Source organism: Meriones unguiculatus, chromosome 10, assembly GCF_030254825.1.
Source record: "Meriones unguiculatus strain TT.TT164.6M chromosome 10, Bangor_MerUng_6.1, whole genome shotgun sequence".
Taxonomy (NCBI): Eukaryota; Metazoa; Chordata; class Mammalia; order Rodentia; family Muridae; genus Meriones; species Meriones unguiculatus.
Genome location: NC_083358.1, coordinates 82,363,569 through 82,381,207, shown reverse-complemented (window position 1 = coordinate 82,381,207; position 17,639 = coordinate 82,363,569). Strand labels below are relative to the sequence as shown.

General features: G+C 40.7%; 1 protein-coding gene across 4 annotated transcripts in view; it reads right to left on the bottom strand.

The window, feature by feature from the left end:
- Positions 1-17,639, bottom strand: part of Ndst3 (N-deacetylase and N-sulfotransferase 3) — a 147,524-nt gene that overhangs the window by 65,266 nt on the left and 64,619 nt on the right. For all 4 annotated transcript variants that reach the window (XM_060392794.1, XM_021650661.2, XM_060392796.1 and 1 more), the window contains exon 5: positions 2,646-2,831. In XM_060392794.1, coding sequence (XP_060248777.1) covers positions 2,646-2,831 — 186 coding nt within the window. The remainder of the gene's footprint in view (positions 1-2,645; positions 2,832-17,639) is intronic.

The following is a 17,639-nucleotide window of genomic DNA, read 5'->3' as shown; positions in this document are numbered from 1 at the left end:
TCTTCCCAGTCCCCCTTTCTTGCCTCCCCTTTCCTCCCCTCATGCCCCCCTTTCTTTTCAGAGAAAGAGAGACCTTGGACATCTACTTGCCTTGGCATATCAAGTAGGACTTAATCTTTTGAGGTTAGATAAGGCGATCCAGTTAGGGGAAATGGATTTAAAAGCAGGTGATAGAGTCAGAGATAGCCCTTGCTCTTGCTGTTAGAGGTCCCACATGAGGAACAAGCTGTACATCATGTTTGCCCCATGATGCTTTCTGGTTGGTTGCTCAGTCTCTATGAGCCCCTATGAGACCAGGTTAGTTGATTCTGTAGGTTTTCCTGCAGTGTCCTAGACCTCTCTGGCTCTTTCAATCCTTTCAATCCCATCTTCTATAAGATTCCTCTGTGTCTACCCAGAGCCACATTTAACAACCAGGTTCCAGAGTGGAGAAGGTTAGTTTTCTGTTTATTCCTTACAGTGTGGGTATAAAAAGTGCCTGATGAAGAGGCTTTGTGTCCCCATGAATTCATGAGGGAGAATAATGGAGGGAACACACAGATTCAGAGGGGAATAAGGAAACTGTAGGTCTATTTGCGAATCACAGTGTTTCACAGTTGGTTACATAAATTAAAATGAAGGTTAGCTGGGATAGGAATAGGTGGGGTGTGTCTGGGAAGTCATTCATGGTGAACAGAGTGCTCCATGCTGGGAAAAGGAAGACAGAAATGCAGGCACTGTGCACTGTGCTGAGCATTTTCAGGGTCTCTAGAGGACTCATTAAAGAGTGTGAGAACAGTGGAGACTCGTAAGTTTAGAAAGGCCTGGAGGATTCAGGAGCCGGCACTGCCTAGTGGCTAGCCTTCACTGAAGGGTAGGCAGAAGGTGAAACTGACCAGTACTGTGTTGACTGAGCTTGTACTACAGTCAACATAAAAAAAAACAACAAAACAAACAAACAAAAACAAGCAGTGAGTTAAGATGGTGTCTGTAATACAGCAAATGAAAAGATACTCTATGGGTATAACTGTGGGAACTCAGGGAAGGTTTGAAAGTCTTAGTGAGAAGTTTGAATTATGTAAATGAACTGTGATAGATGGTAGGATCAATGATGGCATAGAGGGAAAAATACCTATTAAGTCTTTTGATTTTAATTTGTGGACAATTTCAGTTCGGTTATAAAATCTGGGTGTGGCATAAGATCCTAGGGTTCATGCCTCAGTTCTCTAGCTCTTTCCTTCCAGTCTCTATAAGGAGGACATCTGGCTCCCCAGTTCTCATCTTCTATGTCTATCTGGATGGCTCCTGGTGAATTTCTGTCTCTCTTTTTGCATAACCTATAGCCTGCTGAATACTTTTCATCTAGAAATTCTCGTGTAGGAGCCCATGAATTGAACCTATGCAAAGGCAGAACCACAGGGGCAACCGTGTCAAAGCAGGAGATCTGCCCGAGCTTTGGTTATCAGCAACTTCCACGCATTTGCAACATGGGGAAAATACAGGTCAGGAGGTATGGGAATGAAGCCCTTTGGAAAAAAGCTCAAATAGGACAGAGCTGCACTGCATATAGTCTTCAGAGACTGAAGTTCACCGCTGCAGAATGGTCAACACCACAAAAGCAAAAGAGCACCAAAATGCCTTTAAATTATGACCTTAGACGGGCATTAAAAACTCCCTCTCAACTGAAAGCCGGACACCTTGCGGCATGATAAATTCACTTTGAGCACCATGGAAGGGAAAGCTGGGAGAAGAATGTGGTCATTAAATGAGGAACCTGTTTAGCACTTACAGTGTTATTCTTGTTGAGGGACACATTGGTATGAGGGGAGGTGGTGAATCCAAGTGAAATGCCACCATCCATTTGAATTTTTGTAGACATCAGGAAGTTGTGGGAACAGACGTCAGCTGCACCTGCTGTAGGGGGCAGAGCCATGTTCACAGGCATCGGGTTGACCCAGACCTCTGGCGTTCATCAGCTTCCTGGCTGTTCCTTCACAGCATGTGAGTCTAAATCAGGGGCCGTTCTGGCCTTCACTAATATGTTCCTTGAGTTCTGACTTGGGAATAAATAGGGTCTCACCCTGTCTGAGGGAGCCACATATTTTGATATGACTGATGGTTTTGCTACCAGTGCAGAAAACAAAACAAGATGGAGACACTCCAGAGTCGTGATTTAACTTATGTCGCTGTCATTAATTCTCTACTGTGTAGTGATGAGACCTGGCTTCACATGTGTGTTCTTGCTGCACACAATGCAGTGTTTTGGGGGACCTGGCCTGGAACGGAGGTGCAACCTGACCAGCTTCCAGAAGGGCAGCATGGTGACTACGGAGGGCAGCCACGACTTTCATCAACTAAGCGACTTTCGTAAGACAGCATCCTAAACCCTTTTTAAATGTGATATGATGTTTTCTTAGCATTTTCACATCAGCGATTGCTTGCCAGCACGAGCACCAGGAAAAGAACTTTCGTTTCTCAGAGCTCTGTGAAACCGGAAGACAGCTGACCTTAGCGCTGCTCCCTTAGGCATGACAACAGTCTCCATACAGCACACCCTTTCCCGAGCCACACTCGTAACACTTTGTTGTCCTTTCCGTCTGTCTTCCCACGCGGACCGCCATCTGTAAGAGATGACCGAACCCTGCACACAGGACGCTCACGCTCACCATGATGTTTTTGTGGATGAAGCCTCTCCGGTATCTAGCTGGTTTCAGATGCGGGTACTCTTCAGTGCTGGTGATTTTAATATTCCAGACCTTCTTCCAGGCCTCGTAAAGCTGGACGTGGACAGGGTAGACGCCTGAATGGTGAGGGGACACCGCATAGCCCATGTCGGTAGGGATGCCGTGCTCCTAAGACCAAGCAAACTCTCATTAGAATGTGGGAAGACTTGTCTTTTTGTTCCTCCTCTCTAGGGTCTCAGGACAGAACCCGACCCCAAACTTACTGTGAATTCACAATGTGATCCTCCTGCCTCAGCCTCCAAATGCTAGGACTACATGCATGCACCACCATGCCTAACTGAGAAGAATTGTCTTGATTTATAGTTTTCTTCTAAGGTTTTGAAATGTATTATAAACACATGTATTTAAATTTGTCATTAGTTATTATTTGGTGAAATTGAAATTATATATATGAAGACCTTTAAAATTCATAAAGTTGGGTAGCCATCAGCCAATCTTCTTATTATTGTGTTGGTATTTGGGAGGTAGTTGGATGGATGCAAGATTGTACTCCACTTAACATATTCTTAGCTACCTGATCTTTCCATTGATCATAATTTCAAAAAGTTAAATAATAAATACATTCTACAAACAATATTCATCACATTCCAAGGCACACAAAGAATGATGAACCTTCCAAGTTTGACCACCCTGTTCAAAGGACCATATTGTGTCTGCTGTAGTATCAAGTTTACTACATTTCTACTGGAGCCTCGGCATGTGTGACAACTGAATCTCAGTAGATCCACACAGGTTTGTTGGCAAATTGTAGAACATTTTATTGAGCATTGTTTTAAAAAGTAGAAGCCTTCATCATTCACATATAAGGTACCCAAAAAGAGAAGTAATCTGGGAATTTACGTGACTTTAAATAAAAAGTTTATACATACAGTGACACTAGCTAAAAACAAACACCTTCCAAACTACACGTGCACAAATGTGTACTGAGGAAGTCACTAAGGATGGCTTGAGGTGTTCCTTATCCTGGTCCTTCCCAGGTTTTCCCAATTCCATTTAGAAATCCTAGTGTCTGTTGATTCATTTTGGAGGGGATTTGGGCTAACTCAGAGTCACTGTAATTGTTTTTGGCTTCAGGTCGCCCATGAATCCTTATCCGTTACTCTTGGCATAGAAACAGTTTCCCAGACACAAGCCGTGAAATCAATCTTTTAGAAGAAGAACACTCAAGGTTTTAATACTGGCAGATATTTTTGCTGAATTTGTTTTGCTTTCTGTTTGTATTTTTCCAATTGCTTGACAACTTTCAAAGGTTCCACTGAAATAATCTGTCTTTGAATTAGTCATGGTTTTCTTCACACCAAAGAGCAATTTCACAGAGAGAATCAGAGTATCAGGCTGCCAAATAGACTGCTTTGAAGAAGTGTTCTACAAACGAATATGGAAGCCAGAGAGATATGGCCAGCTTTGTTTATCAACTTATAGGATATAAAAAGGGGAGAGACACACACATAGACACGCATCGACACACAAGGAAGCCAGCTGCCAGTGTTACGAGTCCTCAGCGAGGGCCTCATTACCTCCCTAATTTCCCTTCTGCTCAGAAACTTTACTCACTGTTCAAAACTCCAGTCAGTCCTCTCTAGTTAGGATGCTAGAAATGAGAGATACACAGTGTTGCTGGGAGAAACAGATACAGAGACAGGGAGCACACAAGAAGCAGACTGAAGGGTGAGAGGGAAGGATTGACAGATTTCCTTTCATCATCAGCCATTTCTGACATTTCAATAGCTATGCAATCATTATCATACAGTTTAGGACTCCACTAAAATAGAAGTGAAATATTTCCTTGCTTTCCCCCTCTAATTTAAGATAATTAGAATTAAAGAAACCTCTTCAACTAAGAATTATGTACTGATATGTAATTGTGTTAGAAAAGGGATCTCAAATGGAAGGACGGGGATGGGATTGTAATGGGGTACATGATGTGAAACTGCCAGAGAATCAATACACATGTTACCTGGGGAAAAGATAAACAATGAGAGAGAGAGAGAGAGAGAGAGAGAGAGAGAGAGAGAGAGAGAGGTTCAACTTAAGGATCAGACAAAAGAAAATGGATTCCCATCAATGATTTCAAAAGAAAATGAACAATTACACGCTGAGAACTTTTTGAAGAACATTGTAAAGAAACAATCCACAACAACCAGAACTATATTACAAACCCCAAATGCCAAATGCCTGGGTATTCACAAGCAATTATGCTGAACAAAAGGTCAAGGTAGTTTTTCAGTGCCTCCTTCGTAGTCTTTTGTTTCCAGAAAATTGGTTGTAAAACAAAAACATGATTTAACACAGAAGGGACAGTTCCTTCCTTCAAACTCTCAAAAAATGTTTGATCACCATGTCTTTCTGTCTGTCTCCCTGTCTGTTTGCCTACCTACCTACCTACTTACCTACCTGTCTGTCTATCTATCTATCTATCTATCTATCTATCTATCTATCTATCTATCTATCTATCTATCATCTTTTCTCGAGTTTGTTGTTTAAGTTTCACCTTTTATTTGCAGGCTGGTGCAGTGATGGGGACATTTCACAGCCACACTTACTATGCAGCATTTGGGAGAACAATTAACCATACCTAATCCCCAGCCCTGTTTTCTAGTCCTTTGCACAAACGCTGAGAAGTCATTAAGTCATAGGTCGGACACATTTAATACGGGTCTCGCAACACAACACGCTATCTATCTTCTTTATCTGAGTAAATCCACAGAAGAGACTTGCCTATAAGATATGCTGGTGCAATAGCAGCACAGATGTTTGGGATTAACCACCACTCTGCAGTTGTATTTAAGGCCCATTTCGTATGGTTGAACCCATACATGACGCTGCTAGAGTGGCCAAGAACCTGAGACTAGAAAAATCATGGACCCTGGGGAAAAATTACTACTGTTATTCTGCTAACAAAAACTTAGCAACAAATTACTTCTTTTAAAAAAATTTTAATTTATTTTTTTATTAACTACATTTTATTCACTTCGGATCCCAGCTGCAGCTTTCTCATTCATACCCTCTCAACCACACCTCCCTCGCTCTTCTACTTCCATTCCCCTACTCCAGTCCAGAAGGTTCTCCTCCCCTTCTCTCTTTTCCTAGGTCTTATCAGGACTGGCTACACTGTCTTCCTCTGTGACCTGGTAAGGTTCAGGGGGAGGTGATCAAAGAGCCACCGAGTTCATGTTAGAGAGAGCTCCTGTTCCCCTTACTAGGGTACCCACTTGGGGACTGAGCTGCCATGGCTACATCTGTGCAGGGGTCCTAGGTTATCTTCATGCATGATCCTTGGTTGGAGTATCAGTCTCAGAAAAGATCCATGTGCCTAGATTTTTTTGGTTCTGTTATTCTCCTTGTGGAGCTCCTGTCCCCTCTAGTTCTTTTTATCTCCCCCTTCTTTCATAAGATTCCCTGTACTCTGTCCAAAGTTTGGCTATGAGTCTCAGCATCTGCTTTGATACCCTGCTGGGCAGAGGCTTTCAGAGGCCCTCTGTGGTAGGCTCCTGTCCTGTTCCCTGTTTTCTCCCTCTTCTGATGTCCATCCCATTTGCCTTTTTGAATGAGGATTGAGCATCTTTCCCAGGGTCTTCCTTCTTGCTTAGCTTCTTTAAGTGTAGAGATTTTAGTATGATTATCCTATATTATATCTAATATCCACTTATAAGTGAGTATATACCATGCATGTCTTTTTGCTTCTGGGATACCTCACTCAGGATGATCTTTTCTAGTTCCCACCATTTGCCCACAAATTTCATGATTTCCTTCTTTTTTCATTGCTGAGTAGTATTCCATTGTGTAAATGTACCACAATTTCTGTATCCATTCCTCAACTGAGGGACATCTGGGTTGTTTCCAGATTCTGGTTATTACAAATAAAGCTGCTACAAACATGGCTGAGCAAATGTCCTTGTTGTGTACTTGAGCATATTTTGGATATATGCCTAGAAGTGGTATAGCTGGATCTTGAGGTAGCACTAGTTCTAATTGTCTGAGAAAGTGCTAGATTGATTTCCAAAGTGGTTATACAAGTTTGCATTCCCACCAGCAATGAAGGAGGGTTCCCCTTTCTCCACATCCTCTTCAGCATGTGTCGTCACTTGAGTTTTTGATCTTAGCCATTCTGATGGGCGTAAGGTGAAATCTCAGGATCATTTTTGATTTACATTTCCCAGATGACTAAGGACACTGAGCATTTATTTAAGTGTTTCTCTGCCATTCAGTATTCCTCTATAGAGAATTCTCTGTTTTTCTCTGTACTGAAGGTGTGTATCAGCTGAAGGAGTTCTCTGACTGAATTTTTGCAGTCACTTATGTATACTATCATATCACCTGCAAATTTGACTTCTTTCTTTCCAATTCGTATTCCCTTGATTTCCTTTAGTTATTTTATTGCTCTAGGTAGGACTTCAAGTACTATGTAGAAGAGATACAGAGAGTGTGAGCAGCCTTGCCTTGTTCCTGATTTCAGTGGGATTTATTTAAGTTCCTTTGCATTTATTTAGTTTGATGTTAGTTATAGGCTTGCTGTATATTGTTTTTACTATGTTTAGGTAAGTGTCTCGTATCCCTGATCTCTCCAAGAGTTTTATGTAAATGGGTGTTGGATTTTGTCAAATGCTTTTTTGGCATCTAAGGAGATGATCATGTGGTTTTTCTCCTTTAGTTTGTTTATATGGTGAATTACATTAATGGATTTCCATATATTGAACCACCTCTGCATGCCTGGGATGAAGCCTACTTGGTCATGGTGGATGACATCTTTTATGTGTTCTTGGATTCAATTTGTATTTCTGCATCAATGTTCCTAAGAGAGATAGATCTGAAGTTCTCTTTTTTGTTGGGTCTTTGTGTGATTTAGGTATCAAGGTGACTGTGGCTTCATAGAATGAGTTTGTTAATGTTCCTTCTGTTTCTATTTTGTGGAATAGTTTGAAGAGACTTGGAATTAGTTCTTCTTTGAAGGTCTGGTAGAAGTCTGCGTTGAAACCATTTAGTCCTCGGCTGTTTTTGGATGGGAGACTTTTGATGAGTGCTTCTATTTTCTTGGGGGATATAGGAATATTTAATCTATTTACCTGATCTTGATTTAATTTTAAATTAATTTTTAATTAATTACAATTTATTCTTGATTTAATTTTGGTAAATGAAATCTATCAAGAAAATTGCCCATTTTGTTGGGATTTTCAAATTTTGTGGCATATAGGCTTTTGTAGTAAGACCTAATGATTGTTTGGATTTCCTCAGTGTCTGTCGTTATGTCCCCCTTTTCTTTTCTGATTTTGCTGATTTGGATAATTTCTCTCTACCTTTTAGTTAGTTTGCTAAGAGTTTGTCTATATTGTTGATTTTCTCAAAGAACCAGCACTTGGTTTCATTGATCCTCTAAATTGTTTTCTTTGTTTCTAATTCATTGATTTCAGCTTTGAGTTGATTATTTCTAATCATCTACTCCTCTTGGGTGTGTCTGCTTCTCTTTTTTTCTAGGGCTTTTAGGTGTGCCATTATGTTGCTTGTATGAGATGTCTCAAACTTCTTTCTGAAGGCACTTAGTGCTATGAACTTTCCTCTTAGCACTGCTTTCATTGTGTCCCATAAGTTTGGGTAAGTTGTGCCTTCATTTTCATTGAATTTTTGGAAGTCTCTAATTTTCTTTTTTTCATTTCTTCCCTGACCCAGCTGTCACTGAGTAGAGTGTTATTCAGTTTCCATGTATATGTAGGCCTTCTGTTGTGGTTGAAGTCTAGTTTTTAGGCCATGGTGGTCTGATAGGATACAAGGAATTATTTCAATCTTCTTGTATCTGTTGAGGCTTGCTTTGTGCCCTACCATATGGTCAATTTTTGAGGTTTTGTGGGGTGCTGAGAAGAAGGTATACTCTTTTAAGTTTGGTCAAAAAGTTCTGTAGACATCTATTAGGTCCATTTGATTTAAGGCCTCTGTAAGTGTTATTATTTCCCTAGTTAGTTTCTGTCTAGATGATTTGTCCCTTGGTGAGAGTGGAATGTTGAAGTTTCCCACTATTAAGGTGTTGGAATCAATGTGTGATTTAAGTTTTAATAATGTTTCATCTACAAATGCAGGTGTTCTTGTGTTTGGGGAATATATGTTCAGGTTTGTGATGTCCTCGTGGTGGATTTTTACTTTGATGAGAATAAAGTGTCCTTCCTCATCTTTTTTGATTAATTTTGGTTGAAAGTCTATTTTATTAGATATTGGGATAGCTCCTCCAGCTTGTTTTCTGAGTCCATTTGCTTGAAAAACCTCTTTATAGCCCTTTACTCTGAGGTAGTGTTTATCTTTGTTGCAGAGGTCTGTATCTTGGATGCAGCAAAATGCTGGATCCTGTTTCTGCAACCATTTTGTTAGTCTGTGTCATTTTATTGGAGAGTTGAGTCCATTGATATTGATAGATAACAGTGACCAATGAATGGTAGTTCTTTTTTATTGTGGAGTTGGTGGTGTTACTGTGTTTCTATGCTTGTTTTATTTTAATTTTTTGTTGTGAAGTTATCTATATCCTGTGTTTTCTTGGGTGTAGTTTTCCATCTAGTATCTTCTGTAGGGCTGTGTTGCTGTGTAGAGATTGTTTAAGTTTAGTTTTGTCATGGAATATTTTCTTTTCTCAATCTGTGTTGATTGAAAGTTTTGCTGGGTATAGCAGTGTGGGTTAGCAACTGTGGTCCTTTAGGTTCTGCAAGACATCTGCCCAGGTCCTTCTGGCTTTCATAGTTTCTGTTGAGAAATCTGGTGAATAGAGTTTGTTTTTCAAAATAAAATGCCTAATTGTGTAAGTATTTGTTTCTTTGTGTGTGTGTGTGTTTTTTTTTAAACTAGGCAATGACTCTGGGAAGTTCGGGTTCAATTTTATTCACTGTTGTCTGCTCATTGTCTTACCAACTGCAAACAAGTGACAAACATCTGTGAACAAGTGTGAATATAACGCAGATGCTGGCCGTCCTCTTCTCTTTTTAATTTTTCCCTTTCTGAATTACCTCAGCTCAACTGTCAGTTTATTTGAAGTATAGACATATGGTAACTGAGGAATTCTAATCACTACATAAATAATACCTGCAAACACTTTTGAAACTGTAGTTGAAATTATTGTTTCAGAGTCAAAACTTACGTACATAATTTTAAAATAATAAAGTATTATGATATAAAATGTAAAAGTACAAAACTTTTCTTATGTCATCATTCAATATTTTCCAAATAGAGAATGCAAAGATTACTTAAATGGCAAGGAATGCTGTAGTCCTTAGGAAAATACCCTCACAGACTAAAGAAAAAAAAATCAGTATTCAAACAACACAATCACTTCACAACCAAAGTTCTAACTCTGACAGTACTTACTTATTTAAACTCTTACTGGTAATTAAGAATGGTGTTTTACTTTCAGTGTTTATCTCAATTTCAGTCTTTCTAAATAGAAAAAAACTTCACATTTCCCATGCATAACTAGATAGCCTGCTGCATTTTTCTGATTTCACAGATAAGCAAGTCTACAGCCTGCGGTGATTTCTAAGCCCACAGTGGTAATCTACAATCTGTTGGATGTTCTGTTGTCTTCAGAGACAACAGCCAGGAAACTGCAGCAACACACTTTGGAAAACTTCTAGATGCCTTTCTGCTCTCTGTTTTGGTTGGTATGTCCCATTTTCTCAGAATATAGGAGCTCATGCTTTAGTTAACTACCTCACAACACAGATTCACATTTGCAATTTTCATGAATTTGACATAAAGCCTCCTTCTCTTTACACTTGGTATTATGGTCCTAGAAACGTCTAGGGAAAAAACTTCAGCTCTCTTTATTTGACTTTTTAAATGGCTTTCTTTAGGACTGTGGCTGTCGGAGATACTGTTTTCACAAAGAGTACACTCATCTAGGAGATGGGAATGTACTTGGAATAAGAGTAGAAGCAAGGTTTGAGCATATTCTCTCCATAAGTTCATACATGTGTATACATATGTATACACACACACAGATACATACATTTTGAAGACAGTATATACATCTTAGGTCCTGAGTACTTACAGGACCTGTGGCACCCAAGGCCATAGCAGCAGGGATGACTGAGGTTAAATACAGAATGGCAGTGACTGTGGTCAGAGTGGGCCAATGTATGTGAAGACTGTTCAAAGGAAATAACAAAATCTAGTTTAACTATGAAATTCAGGATCTATCTCTAGGTTAGAGAGCTAGGGTTTGCTCACTGTGCTCAGACTCTTAAGTACTAGAACAGTTTCTATGCCATATAATAGTGTTTCTGATACGGTTTAAAGTTAAAACTCTTGAAAGATAATTAGCCAAGGAATCTTATCTTTCCCCTTTAAATATAAAATAAATGAGTTGTACAAGCAATCACTAAGTTTTAGATTAATCACACTATTTCCAGTAGGGCACAGTGGTCTATGCCTGCAATCCCAGCACTCTGAAAAATCCTTGGAGGAATACTATGAGTTCAAGGTCAACCTGTCTTTAAAAGTGACGCTAACTTAAAATTGATATTGCTTTCACTTTATCTTTTGGGTTTTATAAATAACTTTATGTTCAGATGCTAAATATAGATACATTCTTTTTAATCTATGGTTTAATTTTAAGCAGATATACTTCTCTATATTTTACAGGACCAATGACACATTTACAGACATTTGGTTAGTAATCTGTAGGTCTGGTTACTACACATCTTTAATTTTCTTATATATAATCTTGAGTTTGTAAAACAAATGGCTGTCTACTCTGATTATCATGTGAAAACGATAATCACTGTGATGACAATGCTGCTTTGAACAAACTTGCCGTAAGGATTTGGGGTTACCCTCTGCTTGCAGCCATTATGTAATTTGCTAGCTCTTCCGCAGTCTGGGGTCCTGGAATGCAAACCCTAAATCCTTGCAGTTTCCCAAAGTCCCAAGCAGGGTCTTCATTGCGTGTGATAAACCTGAGGCCGCAGTTGAGTTTATGCTTAGGATGGAACCTGTCAGGCCAGAAGGACCAACCATGTAATTAGAGAGCCGGGCACTGAGGCGGGTAATAGAGTTAACCTCCTGGCAGGAGGGGAGAGTTAGTGATTTCAGCCACAAGGACACCGAGTCACTCCATCATATTGATGGAGTAGGACCTTAATAAAAACTGGGATTCAAGGCTTATTCCCTGACTGGTGATCTTCACGTGGACTCAGAAACTTCCGGAAGCGGAGGGTCTTTGTCTTGCAGTCTGGAGTACAAAAACATGCTACAATAATGTAATTAACAAAAATCCTCCGATAAGGCTGTTAGTGGTGTTAATAACGAGATCTTGTGAGACAGGATGAATTACAGTTGCTTGTGAAATGGAAGTGCGACCCCACCATTCTGAAGTAACACATCCGAGAAATAACGTGCATGTCTAATTAAATCAATGACAAAAAAGGGCTCCTGCTCTTTCACTATCCAAAGACACAAATACAAGAGAATGAGATTCTCAGGGCCTCGGGGAGCCTGAGACAGGCAGCTGGGATTGGGGAGAGAGCCTGAGCTGAGTCCTGGGGCCTGTCTCTGTGTGCTTTGCAGACCAGTGCCCTGGGTACCACTAATTACCTGTACCATGCCTCAGGCTCTTCTCTGACCAGTGTCAGGGGCAAAGTGACAAATTCATCTCCTCCAGCTAAGGCAGGTCCTCAAAGAGAAGAGGGTCACAAGGAAAAGGTGATCCCAGCCCCTGCTGTCCCAAAGAAACAGCAAGACAAAAACGTGGTGAATCCTATTTAAAAAAAAAAAAAAAAAAAAAAAAAAGAGACCTGATAGGCTAGGGTCAGATAGAGGGAGAGGAGGACTTCCCCTATCAGTGGACTTGGAGAGGGGCATGGGAGGAGATGGGGTGGGGAGCGGGATTGGGAGGCAACAAGAGATGTGGCTACAGCTGGGAGACAAAGTGAATACACTGTAATTAATATAAAAAAATAAAAATTAAAAAAATGGCCCAAGAACTTTGGCATTTAGATAGGCCACCCAGCCCGAAAAAGATCCCACCAGCTACAAGCGGCTGCAGTGTAAAGAGCTGCCATCAGGAAGTGTCTATGGGGGCTTTCTGAAATAAGCCCGTTTACTCAGGCCATAGACCATCCGACAACAGCTGCTTAAACTTCCCCACAGCTACAGGCACCAGAGACAAGGCAGGAGAAGCAGAGGTTGTAGGCTTGTGCCGAGAAGGCTGCTGGCAAAGAGGATGTCGCCAGTACATATGGCACATATATGGCACATGAGAGGGGTTGGAGGGAGGGAAGGCATGGGGAAATGATGTAATTTTATTTTAATTTAAAAATTAAAAAAAATATATTCTCCTCCTCTTCTTCACAATTTATTCACTTTGTATGTCAGTTGTAGCCCCCTCCCTCATCTCCTCCCAATCCCGCCCTCCCTCCCTTTTCCTCCCCTATCCCTCTTCCCTAGTCCACTGATAGGGGAGGACTTCCTCCCCTACTGTCTAACCTAGCTTATCAGGTCCCATCAGGACTGCCTGGATCTTCTTCCTTAGTGGGCTGGCTAGGTTGCCCCATCAGGGAAAAGTGATCAAGGAGCAGGCAATGGAGTTCTTTTTAAAAGAATCCCATCACTGTAAGAGGACACGTGCTGAAAGAAGGCTGTCGTGATCAGTGGTATTTAGTAAAGATTTAAGTTAACACTATAATCTGCTTCATAAAAAGTTGAGCAAGTGAAGATAACAACAGTAAATTTACTTTGTCAAGGATAATTGGTAGTATGTATATGAGTGAGGCAATGATCAGCTCTGGTATTACCACACGCAGGATAGGGTTGAAGCAACGACCTCAGCAAAAACCCTTCCTCGACAGTACACATTCCCCTTCAAGTCCTACAACAACAGAATAGCTTTGGTAGTTGATGACCCCGAATGCTGTTTAACAAGCCAACTGCGTAAGTGAGAACAGGGGACAAAAGTCAAGCTAAAGCTTCAGTACAAGTAATGAAAAGTTGCCATAAAGTATACCTATTCTGGTCCAGGTCAGCCTCTTGCAATCTCAAAAAATTTTAGGGCCAGGTGCCAGAGTCTATCTCTGTCTTCCCTAATGACTGAGTAATTTATTGTAAGTATATTTTCATTTAACAGGGCATGCTTTCCCCTCTCTCAGAGCTCCTTCCTGAGTGCTTGAAGTGTCACATCTGTGTTGAGTGGCTCGTAAGAAAACACGCCACTAAAGGATGCGCTTTTTGGAGAACACTTAGAAGAGCTGTGCGAGCACTTGTACTTTGTGCACATCAGGTTGAGTTTGTCTTAAATTGCTGAGATGTACTCAAGTGAAACACAAGAAGGGGTTTTTCAGAAATACAAAAAAATTGCGAATTTAGAAAGTTATTTTTATATTTAAACAACTTAAAGATAACTGGCCGGGGATAGAGTGGTCATGTTGTAGGCTTTGGCGTACAGTAGCTTTCCCTGAGTTGTAAGGGATGGGTTTGATTGGGGCCCTGGAAGTTTTCAGAGAAATAATAAAGCAGCAGACAATCCAGGGACAGTTGCAGATGCCAAAATCATACTTTCGTGTACAGTTGATCTTTCAGAAAACACACACAGTCGACTAGCTAGAAATGTTTAAGTCTGCGTAATTTTAATTAAGGCTCACTATCCCTAAAAGAAGCGAGTGATGACATGGGTCTCCCACGGCAGTCGCACGCTCTTTGGTGTTTCCAGCAGTTACCGAGGCAGTGATGTTGGCTGTACTTCTCAGACACCAGAAACTACATGTCATCTAAACAGCTACACAAGAGAAAAGCACTGTAAAGACGGTACTGGGATGCGCTCAATTTGTTTTAAAGACACCACGGTCGCTAGGGTCAATGGCACTGGGGCTTGCATCTAGAAAAAGCTGTGGTGGTTACATGGGCTTTTAAGCTTGACAAATCAGGATGAAATAGTTCTCCAGCTTCCATTAGCTGTGGGGTCTTCGTGAAATTATGTAAATGCTCTGATCGCTGTAATGCAGGAATCAGCAGCTATATATATGGCTGTGAAAACTCATGAAGTGTAATGTATGATTCACAGTTGGAACCCAGGTATTTCTCTTTCCTCATTTCCTTAGGAATCGAGACTGTGAAATGTACATTTCTGTTACATTTACAGAAAAGAGAGCAATGCATTAAAAACAACAACAACAACAACAATATTTTCCAGTCTGGGCATAAATTAAATGAGAAGAATAGGGGATTGGTAAATTAGATGTTGTTACAATGATCCAAAAATGAGAATAAAATTTGGAGGCAGTTAGAGAAAAACAGTTGAAAAGGAACAGAAATTGAAACAATGGAGAAAAAGAACAGAAATTATGAAATAATGAAATGGGAGCTGTGAGGCATGAAAAAGCTAAGGCTGTGGCTGGGAAGATGGCTCAGTGGTTAATGCACTTGCTCTCAGGTCTGAGAACCAGAAGCCTGGAAGCCATGACAATGCTGAATGGTTGTAGCTCCCAATCAACTCCTGGTTCACTAAGCCAGATTTAGGTGGCACTGTCCCTGATTCTTTGGTCTGTCGTCAGACAGACTTTTCCACTGCAAGAGTCACACATTTGTCTTCCTGCTGGCCCTTCCACCTCGGCCACATTTCTATCCATATCTCAGAAAACACGTGCTATCCAGTCTAGGAAGGCAGAAGAGTAAAAAAGACGGATTTCAGGAGTGGCATGCTCGGATCTGGAAGCAGAACTTATCCGGATGCCCAAGCTGCTCAGCACAGCAGTAAGAATTTATAGACAGATCATAAAGGCTTTTAGTTTGCCTCATGTCCACATGACCGTGGGCAGAGAGGGACTACTCAAACAGTACATGCACTAAATTTATCTTTTCTTTTATGAAACCAGTTTGTCAATGGTATGCATGCTGGCAAGGAACTCCAGCGTTTGTGCTGGAGGAAAAGAATTGAGAAATGTATTTTTTACATTCTCGTTATAAAGCACGAAAGCTTCCCGTAGACTGGATGAGGGCAGCCTGAAGAGGAATTTACAAAGAAAGTAACTCTAACTGAGGCAACCAAAAGCGCTCTCCCAAGTTTAAAGAAACAGATTTCAGATTTTATTTTCATACATCTTTGGTTTTGGTTACCTCTCTGTCCTTACCACCTCACTCTGCGCCACCCCCTTTCATGTTAACCTTTCCACACCTAGCCTCTCCTTTGCCTCCGCTCATGTACCAGTGTTCTGCTATTCCCTCTCAACTGAGGTTTCTCTGTAGTTCCTTCTCTGAAGTCCCTTCCCATCGTCCTAGCTTCTATAGGCACCCCAGCTCTAGTGCACTACTGGAGAACCCACAGAATCCGCATATGAATGAGAACACGTGCCTTTTGTCTCTCTGAGCCTGGGTTACCTCACCTAGCATTTTTTTTTTCCAATTCTGCCCATTTTCCTGTAAATTTCAAATTCCTTTACAACTGAATAGAATTCTGCCGGGTATATGTACCACATTTATATCAGCCCTTCATTACCTGAAGGGCATCAGTGTTACCAGCTGCAAAGCCTCTGATATAACACCAGCCTACCCAGTGAGATGTACCTACTGGTACGATGATGAATGACTAACAAAGGGTAAGCAACTGTTTAATGGTTGAATTTGGGGCCCTCTCCATGGAAAGGAAGCTATGCTTATGTCTGTGAGCCTGTCGAGAGGATGTAACTGTTAGGGCAGAGCCTATACCACTGTTTTGATAAATAGACATGTTAAATTTCTTTCTGTTTATATCCCCAAATTAACGCTAATCTTCTCCTTCATTGGAAAAGCTTCTTGTAGCTGTGAGTGGCAGTTTACATAGAGTCGTAACTGGTCAGAATACCCAGAATAAATGAGGGTGGAGTGCTCACTCGTAGATAGACACATTCCCCCAAGGCTCAGGTAACATCTGAGATGGGAAAATATGAGTTGGAAGGTGAGGAGGTGTGGCAGGAAAAGGCAGTCTTCTGAACATGACACAGACATTGCATTTTCCGAACTCACTGAAGCTGTGGCTCTCCACATCTGGCCTGGACACAATTGTACCCATCAACAGTTCATCACAGATGGGGGAGGTATCCATGGGATTCTACCCTCCCTCAGGGTCTATTATAGGAGGAGCTAATGGTTGCTGGGGGATGGAGGCCATTTTCTTCAGTAGCACAGCCACCAGTAAGTTGTCCAGGCCCTCGTAAATAACCTGCCACTCACATTAATGCACTCAATACCAATTAATCTCAATGGAACACAGATGTACACAGGCACGCACACACACACAGATGAGAGAGAGAGAGAGAGAGAGAGAGAGAGAGAGAGAGAGAGAGAGAGAGCATGGAAGTAGAATGAGAAAATTCTTGACATGAAAGAGTGAGATAAGAGAAATAATGGGGTAAAACAGCTAAAATGTACTACATAAATGTATAAAACTGTCAAAGGATTAAAAATAACCCTCTAAACAATAAAGCAATATCAGTAAATTAAGAAAATGTTTTCACCTGATAAGATAAATGTCATTTAATAAGTTAATAATTTAATATTTCTTCTAATTAAAAAAAATCTCATTTAATAATTTAATAAATTTTCTCATTTAATAATTTTCAAATTAGAAGAAGCTTTGTGCCATTGTAGAGGAGGAAGGTGAGTTTTCCTGCATAGATGAACTACGGAGCCTTTAAGGGAGATCAGCAGCTCATGTGTTTAAGAAAGTAAACAAGTATACACAGATAGAAAGCTAGGTGGCTCATTCCTGATATAAGTTATACCCTGCTGTTCCAATTTACCTACTCATCTATCTGATAAAAGGCTCAATTCTTTGTATACCAGAAACGGTTCCTACAACTCTCTTTATAGAGTCCCGTTTCCACTCAGCCTGACTTTCGCCTCCTCTTCCATGATTACTTTCACAGTAATCCAATTTGTCTGTTCACCCCCAATCCTTCCTTGCCTGTCTGTCTTCAA